Source organism: Chaetodon auriga, chromosome 14, assembly GCF_051107435.1.
Source record: "Chaetodon auriga isolate fChaAug3 chromosome 14, fChaAug3.hap1, whole genome shotgun sequence".
NCBI lineage: Eukaryota > Metazoa > Chordata > Actinopteri > Chaetodontiformes > Chaetodontidae > Chaetodon > Chaetodon auriga.
The window spans coordinates 4,157,565-4,173,430 of NC_135087.1; the positions used below are offsets into that span (position 1 = coordinate 4,157,565).

Genomic DNA, 15,866 nt, shown 5'->3' on the forward strand with positions numbered 1-15,866 from the left:
ATAAATTATTAGCCCTTTTAAACTAACATGGAGCCTAAAATTATTTGTGCAGTGCAATACTGTAAAATGTGCGTTCCTTGTAAAAACTATAAGACTTACTAACTCGAACTAAACAGTGAAGCTAACACGGAACTCGACGGTGTTCCTGAACGCATCCTTGGCTGTAGTTGAGTTTGGGGGCGAGGAGGAGGATGTTGTTAGCTTCAGCGGTGGATGAGAGAGTGCACTAGTCCCCCACACACACTCGGATGTTGTAAAGGTAGCCAGAAGTCACGCCTCATTATTCATAATGTAGAAATCATTTTAGCTGTTTCTGTTCCCTTTCGCTTTTATAATTAGGGAACCACTGAACTACATTAGTAGTGTGACGGTAACGGTGTCGCTGGCTAACGTAGCATGCTATTGCTAGCTTGCTAACCTACTAGCCAAGTACGTCATAGCTGTTATTTAACAGTTCAGTTAACGTTAATTCTATCAGTACTCATATTTCGTGTATCTGCTGATCTTCTTGTTTGCTTTTCGATCCAGTTATTGTGGCGACACGATCATATAATTGAGCAACTAGCTGCAGCTAGGCTAACAACAAACAAGGACCCAACCCTTTGCTAGCTGATGAAGTTAGTCATAATGCACTTTTTAAGTGTAATTCAGCTGTAAAGTAAGACTTGTTGTATCAGCTGACAACATTTGCTTGCTTTATAACGCCAGATGTATTTGTCATCGGAAATATCCATGTGTAATGCAACTTGTGTTGATAAACCCCCTGCAACAACTGAACTGCTAACGTTAGCAAGCTAACGGAACAAGCCACTGTTGTGAAACTGCTTTGTGCAAACGCGGTTTTATTGTTTTCTGATTCTGCACCATTACATGCCAGTTAGCGTAGAGCCTTAAGTTACATGTTGTCATTTCTCAGATCCATTAAACGTTGAAAACAACGGTCCTTTTCAGTTTCTTTGCACGAGGCTTGCAGAAGAGAGCTCTGTACGCTTTCTAAATGAATCCTATATTAACGTTAAACATGTCTGTCCGCTCTCCATCAATAGCTGATATCAATGATTAGAGATTCGTTTGGTCTCTTGCACTGTCCTGCATGCTGTCCCTGAGAGGGAATATGACCCACGGATCACTCAAACATTATAAATAGCTGCCCTCTGGTGCTTTGGGAGTGAGGAGAGATGGTGATGGGGGTATTGTGAGGAGGCATGGTTTAATGTCGTAAACAGAAAATAGGCCTAACCACTGAGGAGGATGGGATCGATTGACCTTATCAGTATTAGACTTGTTCTATATTTGCAGTTTGATTGGTTAGTCAGTAGTATGGTGAAGATAAGGACGTTCTTCCTTTTTAATGTGTTCTATATTTTTGTTCTACTATGTACTAGTACAAACACTGTATTTTATCATCCGCATTATTTTAATATTTTAATACTTTGCTGGCTGTAACGAATTAATTTCCCTGTGTGGGGTCAAGTTTGATCTTATCTCTTATCTTAGACAGATGGAAACAAGGCTCTGCTTTAAATAAGAACGAAGCGACATGTTTAGGTTTCTTTCCTTACTTTAAGTCTGAGGGAAAATGTTTTGACCAGGGTGGCTTCCATCAGATCAAAACCGAAAAATCTTTACACACAATTACTGAATTTTGTGTTTTTTTTTCCCCTAATTGAAGCAAACCTTGCCAGAATGTCCATCTTGTAATAGGAGCCAAGTTGTGCACCTCCTTTCTTGTTCTTTGCCAATCAATATCCCCATCAGAGCCTTGCTGGATGTCGTATGTAGGAAGGTTAGAGCAGCCAGATTTGAGTTAGAAAAAGCACTTAAATGACGTTATGTTGTCTCACTGCCAGTTAGATTGTTGCTTGAAGAGGGGACGTGAGACCGAAACATAAATCAAATAGTGGAGTTACTGTCAGTATGCAGATATCTTTTCTCTTTATGAATTGATTTTACTTCATCCTGCACCTGAACCAAAACCTGCTGGATGTGCATTCTGGTATCTTCTTTTTCTAACTTTAGATTTTACAATACAGTTCCAAAAATTTCCATAGAGATGGGAGGGATGGTTCCTTTTTGCTTGTTTTTGGGTTATGTGTTGGACGACACCAAAGTTATTACAAAGAAGACAGTGTTGTCAACCTTTCTCTGAGCTTTTAATTTATCTTAAAATGTATAAACCTGCAAATTTTTAGAATAAAACAAGGTCTCCATGTGGTCCTTTGCAGCTTGAGAAGGTGACGTTAGTGTAGAAAAACCAAATAGCCACAGGCGTAACTTTGACTGGTGTCCGGCGTTAGTTTCCCACCCTGTCTGTGAGCGTTAAACAAGTCCAGACTTAGCCCTGATCCCACCATGGCTCTGCTACCTCCTGGCCACAGAGCTGCTCAATCAGCAGACTGGAATTAGACCAGTGACCAGGTTGAACTCTGTGCTGGCATTTGGACGGTGGTACCGGGGCATGTTGTTGAATAGCTAACTGTGCTCGTGTAGAGAACGTGAGCCTTGAACTCCCTTTTCTGTGTTGGTTTGATGAGTCTGAGTCGTTGCTGAGAGCTCGGCTACAAACACACAGTGCAGACACTGCACAGAAATGTTGTTGATAGTCACAGAATCAAAGAAAGGTCCAACCACACACCACATCTGTAATAATTCAGGATGGTTTTACAGAATTTTGTTGTTTGTCCTTTATAAATCGTAGTTGATGAGTCCTTTTTCTCTGTAAAATCCTCTATATCAACAGTAATGGGCTGATTCCCACTTGTGTTCAAGATGGCGAGAGACAGAAAGTGCATCCTCTGTGAAACAGTCCACACCTCCAAGCAGGTAATACACCCTCAAACATGATTTATGCTATGAATGTGGAACAACTGTCTGATTTCATTTGATATGTTCAGGAGCTCAGGCTACACTGGAGCTGCACTAATTGTTTGACAAAGTTTATATTAAGGGTTAAAAAGCAGTACAGCATTATACATTCTGTTTCAAGGCTGCTAATCTAAACATAGCTTTGTGTTTATGTACTTTTATGTAGGTTTAGCTTATTAAAACAGCCCGTTTTCATCATTGTGACAATTCATTATTCAGATAAATTGACATTTTAATGGTTTGTTTAGCTTAGAAGTCTGAGAAGTTTCTCATAAAGGAACATTTCATCCATCAGTTTATCTGAAATATGTAAAATCACCAAAGTTGGAGATACACAGTTTTCTTTGGAAAGAGACAAAGTTCCCCCTCTTGGAGATCAGTGAGGTGCTGTTGACCACCTAAACTACACAAATAAACATGCAGGAAATTGACAAGTTCATGGACGACCTTTCTTTTCAATGTGTGTCTGCAGGAGATGGATGAGCACATGAGAAGTATGCTGCACCACCGCGAGCTGGAGAAGCTCAAAGGCCGGTGAGTTGTTCCTCCAAAAGTAATGCTCAGATAGCGTGCAATTATACATAATGACCGCAAAATAATCATGGATGCACATTCCGGATTAGTAATAATTAACAAAATATTAAGTATCATAATTTGGACTATAATTGCATCTTATTCAATACACAGTTTTTAAAGGAACTAGTAGTGATAAAACAAAAACTTTTGTTCAAATCTATTTGGGTCATGAGGCACGTGTGCACACAGGCACGTGTTCATCACAGTTATCGGGCAAGTGGATATACGGGCAGCTGTCTCAACTGTGGCATGTATATTTAGACACAATCTCTCCGGAACAACAGGCATGACCGATAGAAGGCAACTGGCAACCTTGTGACTCCCATGTAGATTACTAGAAGTATGTGCCTGTCGCTGAGATGGAGGAATCTGGAGTGGAGCAAGTATTGATTAAGTTGCTAGATTGCTGGGATTTAATATAACACCGATGTGCAAAAATGGCATCTTTTTAAACATGATATGATCAGTGAAGAGTGCTTGTTGATTTAGAAAACTGCCTGTCCAGGAAAGTGATGGTTGAAGCTTAACTTTATATACAGCTTGATTCAGTTCTATGTGAGGTCCATACTGAATTGATCATTATTAGTTCAGGCTGCAAACCCCTCACCACTGCAGCTGAGTAATAATGTGTAATGAAGAAAAAGTAACCCTATCTCATCGAGAAAGAGTCTGCCAACTGCACGAGAGGTCAGAAAATGGCAGCATGCCATGACATAGATTTTGAAAAAGAAATTGAGAAGGAGCCAGCGAAATCACTGCCCCTATCAGAATCACAGGATGGCATACTTGGGAGAGGTTTTGAAGCGGAGGCGATGAGCAGCTGCACAAGGCTCCTGTTACACAGGCTTTGCTTGGGATTGGTCAGCGGGATTTCCAGGCCTGTTCTAATAACACATGCTGGCCTGCAGGGGGGCTGGGTCCTGGCTCTCAGAGAGAAGTGTGAGGTCAAATACAGACGCTGCTGTTCTGCAGAGTCTCAGAGCGCAGCGGACACCATCATGAAAGCGCACTAGGCTGAGGGCGCCGTGCCTCTCTCCGCTCCACGCATCCCAGCGCTGTGCTGCATGGCTGCCTTGGCGTAAACAGCTAGATTAGCATGCTGCCTGGGTCCAGCCTGGCTGCTCCTCCTGCCCTCGCTCTGTCACCTATGGCCTGCTGAAGAAAGGAAAAGCAAGATCAGGAAGATAAAGATTTTAACTTTTTTTTTTTTTTAACAAGAGAAAATTACAAGTTAGCTACCTCCTGATCTGTGACGGATAGAGAATTTGGACAAGTTATTTTCTCAGGATCGTTGAGTATTCTCCTTTCCTGATTTTATTTTGACTTTGAAGTAACAGAAAGTAGAGCCAGAGTACTTTGTCGCAGGCTCTGCAGGCACGAAAACCAGACCAGACTAGATCAGAACGATGCCTGAAGGAACGATTGAAAGCCCGCTCTCGCCTTCCCTCCCCAGGGACTGCGGACACGAGTGCAGGGTCTGCAAGGTGACGGTGGTGAGCCTGACTGATTATGCCAGCCACATCTCCAGTCCCACGCACAAGCAGAACGTGGAGGCTGCGGAGCAAAAGCACGCTGGAAACGACCATGACGAGGACTACTTCGATCAGGTTCTGGTGGATCTGATAGAGAAGAGAAAAGAACAGATCAGGTAAGACTGTCACTTTTTTTTTTTTGATTTTATTGTTTTGTGAGCTGAGAGAATAATAGTCAGATGTTATCTAATGGTCATTTACTGGTTGTCAAGCTTATAATATAATATATATAAACTGTTTATTAAATTGTTTGTGTGCAAATATGAGGAACGACTGTGCTGCTTTTGATGGAATATGTTTTGTTTTTGTTTTTTTCCTCAAAACATTTCATATTTGACAACATGAGATTTGATCACTAGACTAGTGCCTATAAGAAATATTGCCATATATAAAACTCAACTTCAGTGGGAAATATTTCCATTACAATATTTCTTTGATACAAGTTCATACGATTTAACCACAAATGTGAAGTGATAGCCCAGGGGGGCTCGCTTGTGTGTACATGCGCCATGTATAGTCACATTTTGCTCAGTGGTGCTCACAGGCCTGTTTTAGCTGTAACCTCAAGTTGAGTTGAGCTGGAGTCGTATGTCAGGACTGCAGCCTAAAAAAAAAAAAGCATGACTGCAGTCACAGAGTTCAGCTACATGCTTCCTCAGGTTTACTGCCCACTAGAAATAGTAAAAAAAAAAAAAGCTTCACTTCAACCCTGTGATTCACTCAATACTGGAATAAATTCCATAGGGTTTGTTTTTGTATGCAATATGGGGTGAAGATGTTAAAAATGCAGAAGTGTCAGGCTTGCCAGATCTTCTCCCTCTGGAGGTCGTTGTTGTAGGTCACACTGTAAACAAGTCCTTGACACCGGAGAGCCAACAGAGGGTTCCCAGGAACCTTTTCTATTGATTAAAATAATTTTATGCAGTTTCCTTTGGCAGCCGAGAACACTTAACATGCATCAACAATTTTTTTTTTTTGGTACCATTTGGGGGCAGCAGAAACAAGCTGTGAACTTTGTACTTCTTCCACATTTGTTGTTCCGGTATTGTGGCTCTCACACTAACATCTAAATAAATCTCCTCTGTAGAAAAGAGAAGGAGGCTGCTGCAGCAAAGCTCGCAAAAGAAGAAGAGGATCGAAGGAGACAGGAGGAGTTTCAGCAGAGGTTAAAGGAAGCTAAGGAGCGTTACCGGTTGGAGTATGGTTGGCAGCAGCCATCACAGGGGTTCAGTGGATCCAGCCACCAAAGCTCTTGGTATAAGAACAACCGATATAACGCCAGAGCAGGGGAGGCGCGACCCTGGCACCACAGTAAACAGGGAAAGAGCGCCACCTGGCATGCTCAGGAGCCTCCCAACTTTGAGAAGTGGAGAGATTTTACTGGTGGGAGCCTGCATAGCCAAGAGGGTTGGGGCAATAAGCAGTGGGATCAGGGTTCGTTTTCTGGCAATCAGCGAAGTCGACTGCCTTGGCTCAGCAATGGAGGCAGTAGTAATGGGTTGTATGGCCGAAACAATTTTTCACAGAACCCACAAAGAGGCCGGCCCCTGAGCCTTGTGGGACCTCCCTTTATGTATCCACCTCCACCCAGTTTTTTTGCCCAGGCTCTTAACCAGTTCCAGAATACAGGCAGTGAGCAGGGAGGGCAGCAGGGTGATGGGCTTCAGAATGGGGAGGGACAATCAGCAGAACCTGAACACAACAGTGGTAAGAGCTCTAAGACCTTTGGTAGCAATCCTAAACTGGACAAGGCCTGTCGGTGGTCACCGTATCCTGTCGCAAAGGGTTTTGAATCTTTACCCCACAAGGAAACCAACTCATCAGAGAGGCACCCCAAAGTCCCCCAACCCCAGAAGCAAGACAAGGCACCGGAAACCAGCGCCTTTAAGAGGCAGTCCCGACGTGAACAGAAAACAGGACCATCGACGTCAAGTGGACAAAGTGTGGAAGAGAAAGGGAGACATAAACTGAACCCCAAAACCAAGCCCAGAGATCGGAGTAGCAGCAGCAGTCGAAGCAGCAGTGCTCACAGAGATGAACGCCAGAGCTCTGCACCTGGTTCTTCTTATCAGAAGACAAATAAGCCTTCGCTACATAAAGACTGGAAGATGTCCTCAGTTATTGGTCTCAACGGTAGAGCTCAACTCAGCAAGGCCTCCAGTCAAGCACATGCACAACCAAAATCAACCACAAAGCAGAGTGGATTAAGTCTCCAGGCTCCACCCGCAGAGCCCCTTCAGTCAAGGAAAGAACGGCAGCTGCCTGAAACGATCAAGAAAGCCAGACAGGCCGTGTTGGAAAAGAGGGCCTCTTTGGATAGCTCTAGAAACAACAGGATGGAAATGGCACTGCACATTGTGGAGGAGCAGCAGAGGGATCATGTGCAGAGTCAGATTGGAGTGAACAAAGAAAACAGCTGTAGGCAGAATGCAGCTAAACCAAATTTACCCGACTCCGTCAGGTCAGAAAAGCCTTCATTGCAATCTTCAGACAGCAGCCAGTTTCTCCAGTCGTTGCAAGTTAGCACCTCTACCACAGAGAGCTCAGAGCCTGCAGCCTCAAGCCGGGAAGACGAGGAGACCAGGAAGAAAGAGGAGAAGGAAACATGCCCAGTGGCTCCAGGGGAAGCCATGCAGGCTGCTGAGGCGGGACAGAGCTCTGAGAGTGACACCTCCAGAAGTGGTGAAGCACAGTCGGTCTCAGGGTCAAACGCATCAAGTCTGTCCAAACTCGACCTGCCTCCTGTCCTAAAACGCGACCTGACCAAACACATCAGCTCCAAGAGCAAAGCAGGTAGCCACGAGCCCAACCTGAACATTGCTAGACGGGTGCGAAACCTCGGTGAGTCGCGTAGAAGTGACACCGAAAAGGACTCAGGGCTCAAACCAACTGTACGGCAGCTCATCAGCTCTTCTGGGTCTCGACGCAATGTCAACTGGGAGCAGGTGTATCAGGAGGTCAGGAAGAAGCAGGACAAAGGGAAAGGCATGCCAAGGTGACATTTTGGTCTTTATTCAGAGATTTAGAGTGTTATTTTTGTTTTCAGCGACTTGAAGCTTGTGTTTTGTCGTGTCTGTCCACTGTCCTCCAGGTTTGGCATAGAGATGGTGCCATTAGACCAAGAGGACCAGAGCCAGGAGGAGGACGACATTCCCCTGCTAGAGGGCTTCCAATGGGACTCGTTGATGGACGTCTCTGCCTCGGCCGCCTCCCGAAAGCGCTCCTTATCAGAGAGCAGCATCGCCCCCGCCTCCGCTCAGTCCCTGTTTACATCCCTGGTGTCTAAGGAGGCGGCTCAGAGAGAAGGCGTCAGCTCAGAGCAGCAGGGATCCTCCGCTTCTCCCAGTCCCATGTTCACTCAAGGGAACAAAGACGATCAGCGGCACCAAAAAGTGGAGCAGTTACTCAGTCAGTTTGAGGCTAAAGCCCAAAAGCAGCCAGACAAACTAACGTCAGCGACAGTGAAGGCCCTCCAGAGGTCTGATTCAGTGCTCGGGGACAGCAGCTCAGGGACGGAGCTGTGCGACGGCCAGGGAACAGGAAAGAGGCGAAGAGCAGCCGGGGTGAGTAACGGAAGCAGTGTGAAGGCGAACTCCACCATTTACAGGTCTTCAGAGGTACTGCTGCACCCGTGAAGAGGGTTGCATGAAGCTGTTTGCAGTGCGAAATCTGGAAAGTGAGATCACACGAGTCAACGTTTGTTGGGCTGTGTGGGTTCTCTGTGTGACCAATCGCATTTATTTGTGTGTATTTTAAGACAGACAAGCAGAGTGTGACTCTTTTCCATGTCTCTTACAGGATATTCAGAGTGCAGAGGCTTCTTGTGTTGAGCACAATAACAAAAGAAGGAAGGTCAAGTCCAAAAAAGGTTAGTATCAGTAGCATCATTTCACTGATACTTAACTACTGCTACTGTCGCATATTGTGTCTGCAAATCTGATTAAATGATTTTAATGGAATGATTTGACAGCTTCAGTCATCATTCAGGCCTTAGCATAATACATTGGCAGTCTGGCTAAATTCATTTCAAGATACCAAAACACTGCATGAAGCCAAGCCACTGATGGTTCATAAATATCCACTGGACTCTGCAGAGCGCTTACAAATCGACCAGCTGCTGGCTGTTTCTCTGCGGGAAGAAGAGCTGAGCCGCTCCCTGCAGACTGTGGACACCAGCCTGATCCAGGCCCGGGCTGCACTGGACGCCGCTTACATGGAGGTGCAGCGTCTCATGGTGGTTAAGCAGCAGGTAATGAAGGGTTGTGTTTATATACACTCATGTTTCAGTCTCTAAATGTAAAAGAGGGTGTTAGACTGATTCTCTCCTGAAGGGTTGCCTAGTCCTGGGGCCAGTGCAGTAGACGTGGATGTTCATAGTTTGCTGAACTTATACTGCAAATACCCTCAAAAACAAGAAAAAGAACAATAAAGGCTCCTGTTTGATTTTGTCGTAGATGAATGGAGAGATGAACACACTGAGAAACAAGCGCATCGAGCTGCTAAAAGGGATGCAAGGTATGGACATGACAGGAGGAAATATGTTAAAGTATGTTTCATAAAATGCAGTCAGTACCACTACGACTATAACTAATAATAGAAATCAGTTGATATCTGACTGTTCTAACTGTAGTTGTCAGAGCATTTATGTAGTAAATGTTGTGCTTTTTTCCCTCCAGGTAGCAGAGAGGAAGCACCTCAGGTCAAACTGAAAGAAGAAAAGATGGATTCGGTAGAAGCTGAGCCTAACATACCCTCCTCCGTTACGTTTTCATCTGTGACGGACGCTGCCGCCGCCCACAGTCCTAGTCCTCGTGCCGAGCGCGCCTCCCCTCCCTCTTCCAGCCTTCCCTTCACGCCTGCAGTTATCAAGCAGGAGCCTCAGTCTCCTGTCCATGTCAGCTCAGAGCTGGACTCCATGGACAATATAACCCACTTTGCTCACAGCACCACTCCAGAGCTGCTCGTCGCTCCTGCTGCAGCCTCTCCACCAGGTAATATCATTCGATGCACAGTTATAGTATCAGTGGTTTTTTTTTCCATTCAGATAAGTGCAGTAACTTGAGGGAAAATCGAGAAAATGCTTCAAAAACGTCTCCATTTCTGGTCAGAGTGTACTGATCCATGTGCATCTCTTGCAGCTCCTGCCATGAATTTCCAGCCATCTCCTGAAAGAAAGCCTGAGCTGTACCAAACTAACACAGAACATAACTGGGAGAACTTTTGCAAGCCTGCAGACTGCGAGGAAAGCCTGTCAGGACTGGTTGAGACGACGGAAAAGGCCACACAGGCAACAAGGAACAGTGTCACCCCTTCGCCTGACTGCAAAACGTCCATTCTCTCAGCCAGCAGGAGGAGCTCTGAGGCGGGGAGCGCTGTTGACTGTGCAGCCACACCGTCGTTTGAGCCCCCCTCAGTCCCCTCAGTCCTTAATATGCCTGCCTCTCCATCTGAGCTGAGGAGCGGGAAGCGTGTCAGGAAGCTGAAGAAGAGGAAGGTGCTGAAGAAGGCCCAGGGGGCGGAGCAGCCTGAGAGCAGTGACACTGAGATAGATGGAGAGGCCTTGAGGCCCAGGTGGCTCCGACCTCGCAGGAGACCCAGCGGAGGCTCTCAGGTCAGCACGTCCACGCAGCCGTCAGAAGGCGCTGACGTGAACATGAGGGAGGGTGAGGAGGCCTCCAGGCAGCCGTTTGCGACCATCAAACAGGAGAAAGCAGACCTCAAGTCCCCTAAACACACGGCGGAGCTTCCCCAGGTGGCCCCCGCCGAACTTACGTTGAACTTAGATTCAGAAGAAAGCATGGAGGTCACCGCAGCCTGCCAGCAGCCCCACATGGACGCCCTGGTTCCAGCTTCACCTCCAGCCCACATCCCAGACTCCTCCAGACCTGAACCGCAGAGCCTGTTCTGCAACGAGGTCACGTCCACCAGTGACATGGACATATGTAAATCCTCTGAGAGGTGAGACTCGAGCCACACTTGAAAAGGCAAAACACTCACAACTCAAACTCACTCGTTTAGCTTGAAAATAAAAAGCTGATTAAACCTCAGCAGCCAGAAATCAAATCGCTCATCGTCTCCACCTTTTCTCCCCACAGTGACGTTCAGACCACCATCATATTGTCCAAGACAACCAAGGCTTCGTCAGGTACGTTCAACCTTGCTTGTGCTTTTAGGGTGGGGTTCCGCTCGTCATGACAGATTTTAAATGGCAGCTGAAGTTGTTTGATGACTGCACCGTATGTGTTGCAGTCATTTAGGCTTTTTAAACTCAGCAGTGGCATTTCAAGTCAAGTGCATTTGTACAAAATGCTCTTTATCTTTGTACTCATGTGTGTATTTTGTGTTTCACAGATGCGTCATCTGACCACGGTGAGGATGATTTGCCCACCGAGGGTGCGTTCCAGGGCCACCAGGAGGCGGTGAACGCCATGCAGATCCACAACGGGCTGCTGTACACGTGCTCAGGAGACCGGACGGTCAAAGCCTTCGACCTGGTGGTGGGTGTTGATGAATAATCTCTGCCGCTGTTTGTCAGGACATCAGAGGTTTTGCTGGACCCGAAACTGCGTTAACTCCCACTCCTGTTTTGTTGTTGTTGCAGAGTCATAAATGCGTCGGTGTGTTCGAGGGTCACAGCTCTAAAGTGAGCTGCCTGTTGGTGTCTGCGGCTCCGTCCCTGCATCATCGCCTCTACTCTGGATCCAGTGACCAGACCATCCGCTGCTACAGCCTCAAGGTAAAAACGCCTGTCCTTTAACCGATCGATCGGATTTGAAGCACTCAGTGAAAAGGTTGTGAACGTGTCCTCTGTTTTGGTTGATTGGACTCTTGAACTGGGCAGCCATATTGATGAAGCTCGTTCAGTTTTTCAGTTCAGCGCCCCAAAGAATAAATCAAATCGATTTGTTCTTCCTGTGCAGACACGAGAGCTGGAGCAGCAGTTCTCTCTGTCCGACCGAGTCCTCTGCCTCCACAGCCGCTGGAAGTTTCTGTACGCTGGTCTGGCAAACGGCACAGTGGTGACCTTTAACCTCAAGGTGAGCGACGCAGTGCAGCTCAAAGACTCAACTTCTACAGTAAAGCTGTTATTACTGGCTCTCACAGAGGTTGTGCTGATTTTTATCTGGAATTCTATAGTGGATATAGGAGTGACGTCTCCCTCCAGAGGCTTTCATTTCTGTTTTGCAATTCTCTGTTCAGACAAACAAGCAGATGGATGTGTTTGAGTGCCACGGGCCGCGGGCCGTGAGCTGTCTGGCCTCCTCACAGGAGGGAGCCCGGAGGATCCTGCTGGTCGGCTCCTACGACAGCACCATCAGCGTGAGGGACGCCAAGAACGGACTGCTGCTGCGCACGCTGGAGGGACACACCAAGACTGTCCTCTGCATGAAGGTGGGTCCGGTCTGACACCTGAGCTTCCTCCAAGCCTGTGGAGGAGGTGAAGGAAATTTCACTTCAGGTATAAGAAGAAGAAAAGCAAAGGAGCAGCAGGGGAATTTACAAGAAGTGACGAAAAAGACAAAAAATAAACAAGAATTAAGATACAGACTAAACTATTGTACCATTTGTGATAATAATTGAATATTTATTTCTATTTCTGCTCTTGATTGTTTCATATTTTTTTCTTTTATAAGTGCTGAGAGTTCAATTTTTAGAGTTTAATTCCTCGTTGTTCCTCCTGCTCATTCTCTCTCTCAGGTGGTCAATGACCTGGTGTTTAGCGGATCCAGTGATCAGTGCGTCTACGCACACAACATCCACGTGAGTCCTCCTGTTTACCTCTTTAGGCACAATAAGCATGTGATGTTACTGTTTTACACGTTCTTCAAAGAGACGTAGGAGAATCATCTGTGCAGAGCAGCTGAATCATGAATCGCGGATGTACGTCACACCTTCTTTTCTCCACACTGTGCCGCTTCAGACAGGAGAGCTGGTGCAGGTCTATAAGGGCCACAGTCATGCTGTTACCGTCGTGGCCGTCCTGGGGAAGGTGATGGTGACCGCTTGTCTGGACAAGCTGGTCCGCGTCTACGATCTGCAGGTCTGCGTCCTTAAAACGTCCATCTTTATAGAACAGTAGTCTGTCGGCCCATTTGCTCGTTCAGATTTGGATGTGAAAGCCGTTTTGTGTTGAAATCTCTGAAAGGATTATTCTGTCCACAGTCTCATGACCAGCTGCAGGTCTACGCTGGACACACGGACATGGTCATGTGTATGACTGTCCACAAGAACATGGTGAGTCCCGCTTGGATTCAACCAGCTGATGTTTTTCTATGTTTGATCTGCACATGTTCTCTGTGTTCACTGGTCTCTCCTAGATATATCAGTGTAATCAAACAGGTTTCGTAGCAGATTCCAGATCAGATCTTAACCCGTTTCTTTGTGCTGCAGATCTACACGGGCTGTTACGACGGCAGCGTGCAGGCCGTCAAGCTGAACCTGATGCAGAACCACCGCTGCTGGGTAAGATGAGGGATGGGGAGCAGAGCTGAGGGGTGAAAGCAGAGTTTAATCAGACGACGTACGAGCTGCTCACACACCTCACGGCCTCTTGTTGAATTGGTTTTGGGACTCTGACGTTTCACACTGATGTTTTAGATTATTAAACACTTTTGCTGCCGCCAAACTCCATCATCACATTCCAGGAAAAATGCTGACAGGAAGTAGTGTCACACGTTTGTCCAGTTTTCTGCAAACACAACCAGAATGCACCTGAGAAAGCAACAGAGCTCCAGCAGCTGTTGTCTTTTTAACGAACCGAGCTTTAAGGTGGACTTTCTGAATAATTTCTCAGTGTAGGCATCTGTGACGCTATGTCGTTGTGGCTTCTTGTGACGTCCACAGATTGAGAGCAGTTCAACCAGAGGCTGACTTTTGTCTCCCTCTTATCTTATTTGAGTATTTTTTAGAGGCTGAAGTTATAATAGGGTACAGCTGCATCAGTACATTGGTCGTGTCCACAGATGTGCAGCCCGCCTGGCCTCCTTTTTATCAGGGACTTAAGGTGTCTTGTGTTGACAGTGGCACGGCTGCTCGATGGTGTTCGGGATGGTGGAGCACCTGCGGCATCACCTGGTCAACGACCACCACGGCACCAACTCCCAGACGCTCAAGTGCCGCTGGAAAGACTGTGAAGAGTTTTTCTGCGCACGCAACAGCTCCAAGCAGGTAGAAGAATGCTTTTCAGCACCATGTCAGCGTCTTTTCAGTACGCAGCGCCGTCGTTTAGGTTGCACGGCTTGATGCGGAGGTGATCTTTGTTGCAGGGGATGCTGGTCCACATGCAGAAACACGCTGAGGAGGAGACTGAGCTGGAGCTTTAAGGGCTGGTGGTGGGAACGCCGTTTCTCCCCGAGCCCTCTTCCCCTTCCTGCTATCTCTATCCCCCTCCCCCCGTTAACCTCCCATATTGGGGGGGACGATCATGGGACCCACTTAACCGAGCAGCGCTCCCGTCGAGCCTGATGAGTGGCGTCCGACGACTCCATCCTTTATGTTCAGTGTTGGAATCCAACCAGAATACAATCACGAGAGGAGGGCTGGTCGTGCTGTCGTTTTTTTTATTTCTGCAGAAACACGCCTTCCTCTCTGTCTGTCTGACCACTGCAGCTCCTCTTTTCACTGACCAAACTAAGACAAAGAAACGCGACTTTTGTGTATTGAAGAAACTTCAGTGTTGCCAGAATCGGAGGGATTTGTGAAGCTTTTCCCTTCAAACTTTAGCAGAAACCAATAATCATCTCCCGGACTGGTTGGTTACAATATGGCATGGGCTCAGAGATGTTTTTATTGTTGTTGTGCAGTTGTGATGTGTCATGTTGAGCAACCTTTTCTTTTCTTTTCTTAAGTTTTTTATTCACTCAGAGGAACTTCACGAGTGATTTAAAGTTTTCAGGAATTCATGGTGTAGCCTCCCGGCCGTGTTTTGTTTTCATTGACGTGTCAGTTTTTGTTTTTCGTTTGGTTTTTATTTTCAGAATTTTTTTTGTTTGTTTGTTTTGTTAGCAGTTTAGGATTTTTTTTTTTTCCTGTTGCTCAGTGATGTGAAGGCGTTGAGGGATTTTGGTGCAGTGTTGTGTGACTTGGCCTGAAGTTGCCATTTGAGAATTTACATTTGCAGTGATAACAGATCCAAGACACGGCGTCGGTGTTTATCTGTGTGGGTTTATCTTTCCTGGGGGGTTAAACCCGTCTGATGAACCCTGGTTTCCGTGAGTGAGTGTGACGTACTGTTTTTATGACACAAACTTCTCCTCTCTGGAGATTTTTTTGGATTTTATATTTGGGAGCGCCGAGCTGAAGGCTCCGGAGCTGCATTTTCCCACAGTGAGGATAGTTTTCTCATGAACTGTGGAGGTGAAGGATGTTTCGAGGAGGTGTCCGATGGAAGAGCTTGAAGGGAAGATTTAGGATTCGTCTCCCATGCCATACTTCACCCCCTAACAACAGGCAATTTGGTAACACAGAGCCACTTTTTTAAAGGCACATTCAACCAGTTTTAACCAGCACGAAAGCCCAGCCCGTGCTCTTTTACAGACTTTGTCGTGGTAGCTGCTCTCTTGGTTGTGTCCTCTTTTGAGGATTTGTTCTCAGCAGAGTTGATCTGACGTCTCACAGCCGCCGTCTTCCAAACTCGCGTCGCCCGCTCGTTATTTGTGACCGAGGAAAGCCTGCAGTTCACCTCTTACCTGGCATTCCTGAGTTTCTTCAAGTTTTTCAGTTGTTCTCAAAGTTGTGAAGAGATATTTTATAAGAAAGTGCAATCTAAACATTGTTAATAATAAAAAAAAATGTTGCAACATTATAAAACAATTTCTGTGACTTCTGTGTGATGTTTCATTTATATGCTGATTTTATGTGTCAGAGTAGGCAAAATATGAAGAGCAAAGCACA

At 46.2% G+C, this 15,866-nt stretch overlaps 1 protein-coding gene across 2 annotated transcripts; it reads left to right on the forward strand.

The window, feature by feature from the left end:
• The first annotated feature begins 157 nt into the window (after positions 1-157).
• Positions 158-15,793, forward strand: znf106a (zinc finger protein 106a). 2 transcript variants are annotated; one of them, XM_076748806.1, is made up of 22 exons: positions 158-259; positions 2,741-2,823; positions 3,338-3,399; positions 4,895-5,089; positions 6,061-7,968; positions 8,065-8,536; positions 8,772-8,841; positions 9,068-9,222; positions 9,428-9,488; positions 9,650-9,964; positions 10,112-10,931; positions 11,069-11,118; positions 11,325-11,470; positions 11,575-11,709; positions 11,894-12,010; positions 12,174-12,365; positions 12,672-12,734; positions 12,895-13,014; positions 13,137-13,208; positions 13,365-13,436; positions 13,995-14,141; positions 14,240-15,793. In XM_076748806.1, exons 2-22 carry the CDS (start codon positions 2,770-2,772, stop codon positions 14,294-14,296), a joined length of 5,283 nt encoding a protein of 1,760 aa, XP_076604921.1. In that variant the 5' UTR covers positions 158-259; positions 2,741-2,769; the 3' UTR covers positions 14,297-15,793. The 2 variants fall into 2 exon arrangements, with proteins under 2 accessions (XP_076604921.1, XP_076604922.1); XM_076748807.1 differs by having other exon boundaries at positions 181-259; positions 2,770-2,823.
• Positions 15,794-15,866: the final 73 nt, after the last annotated feature.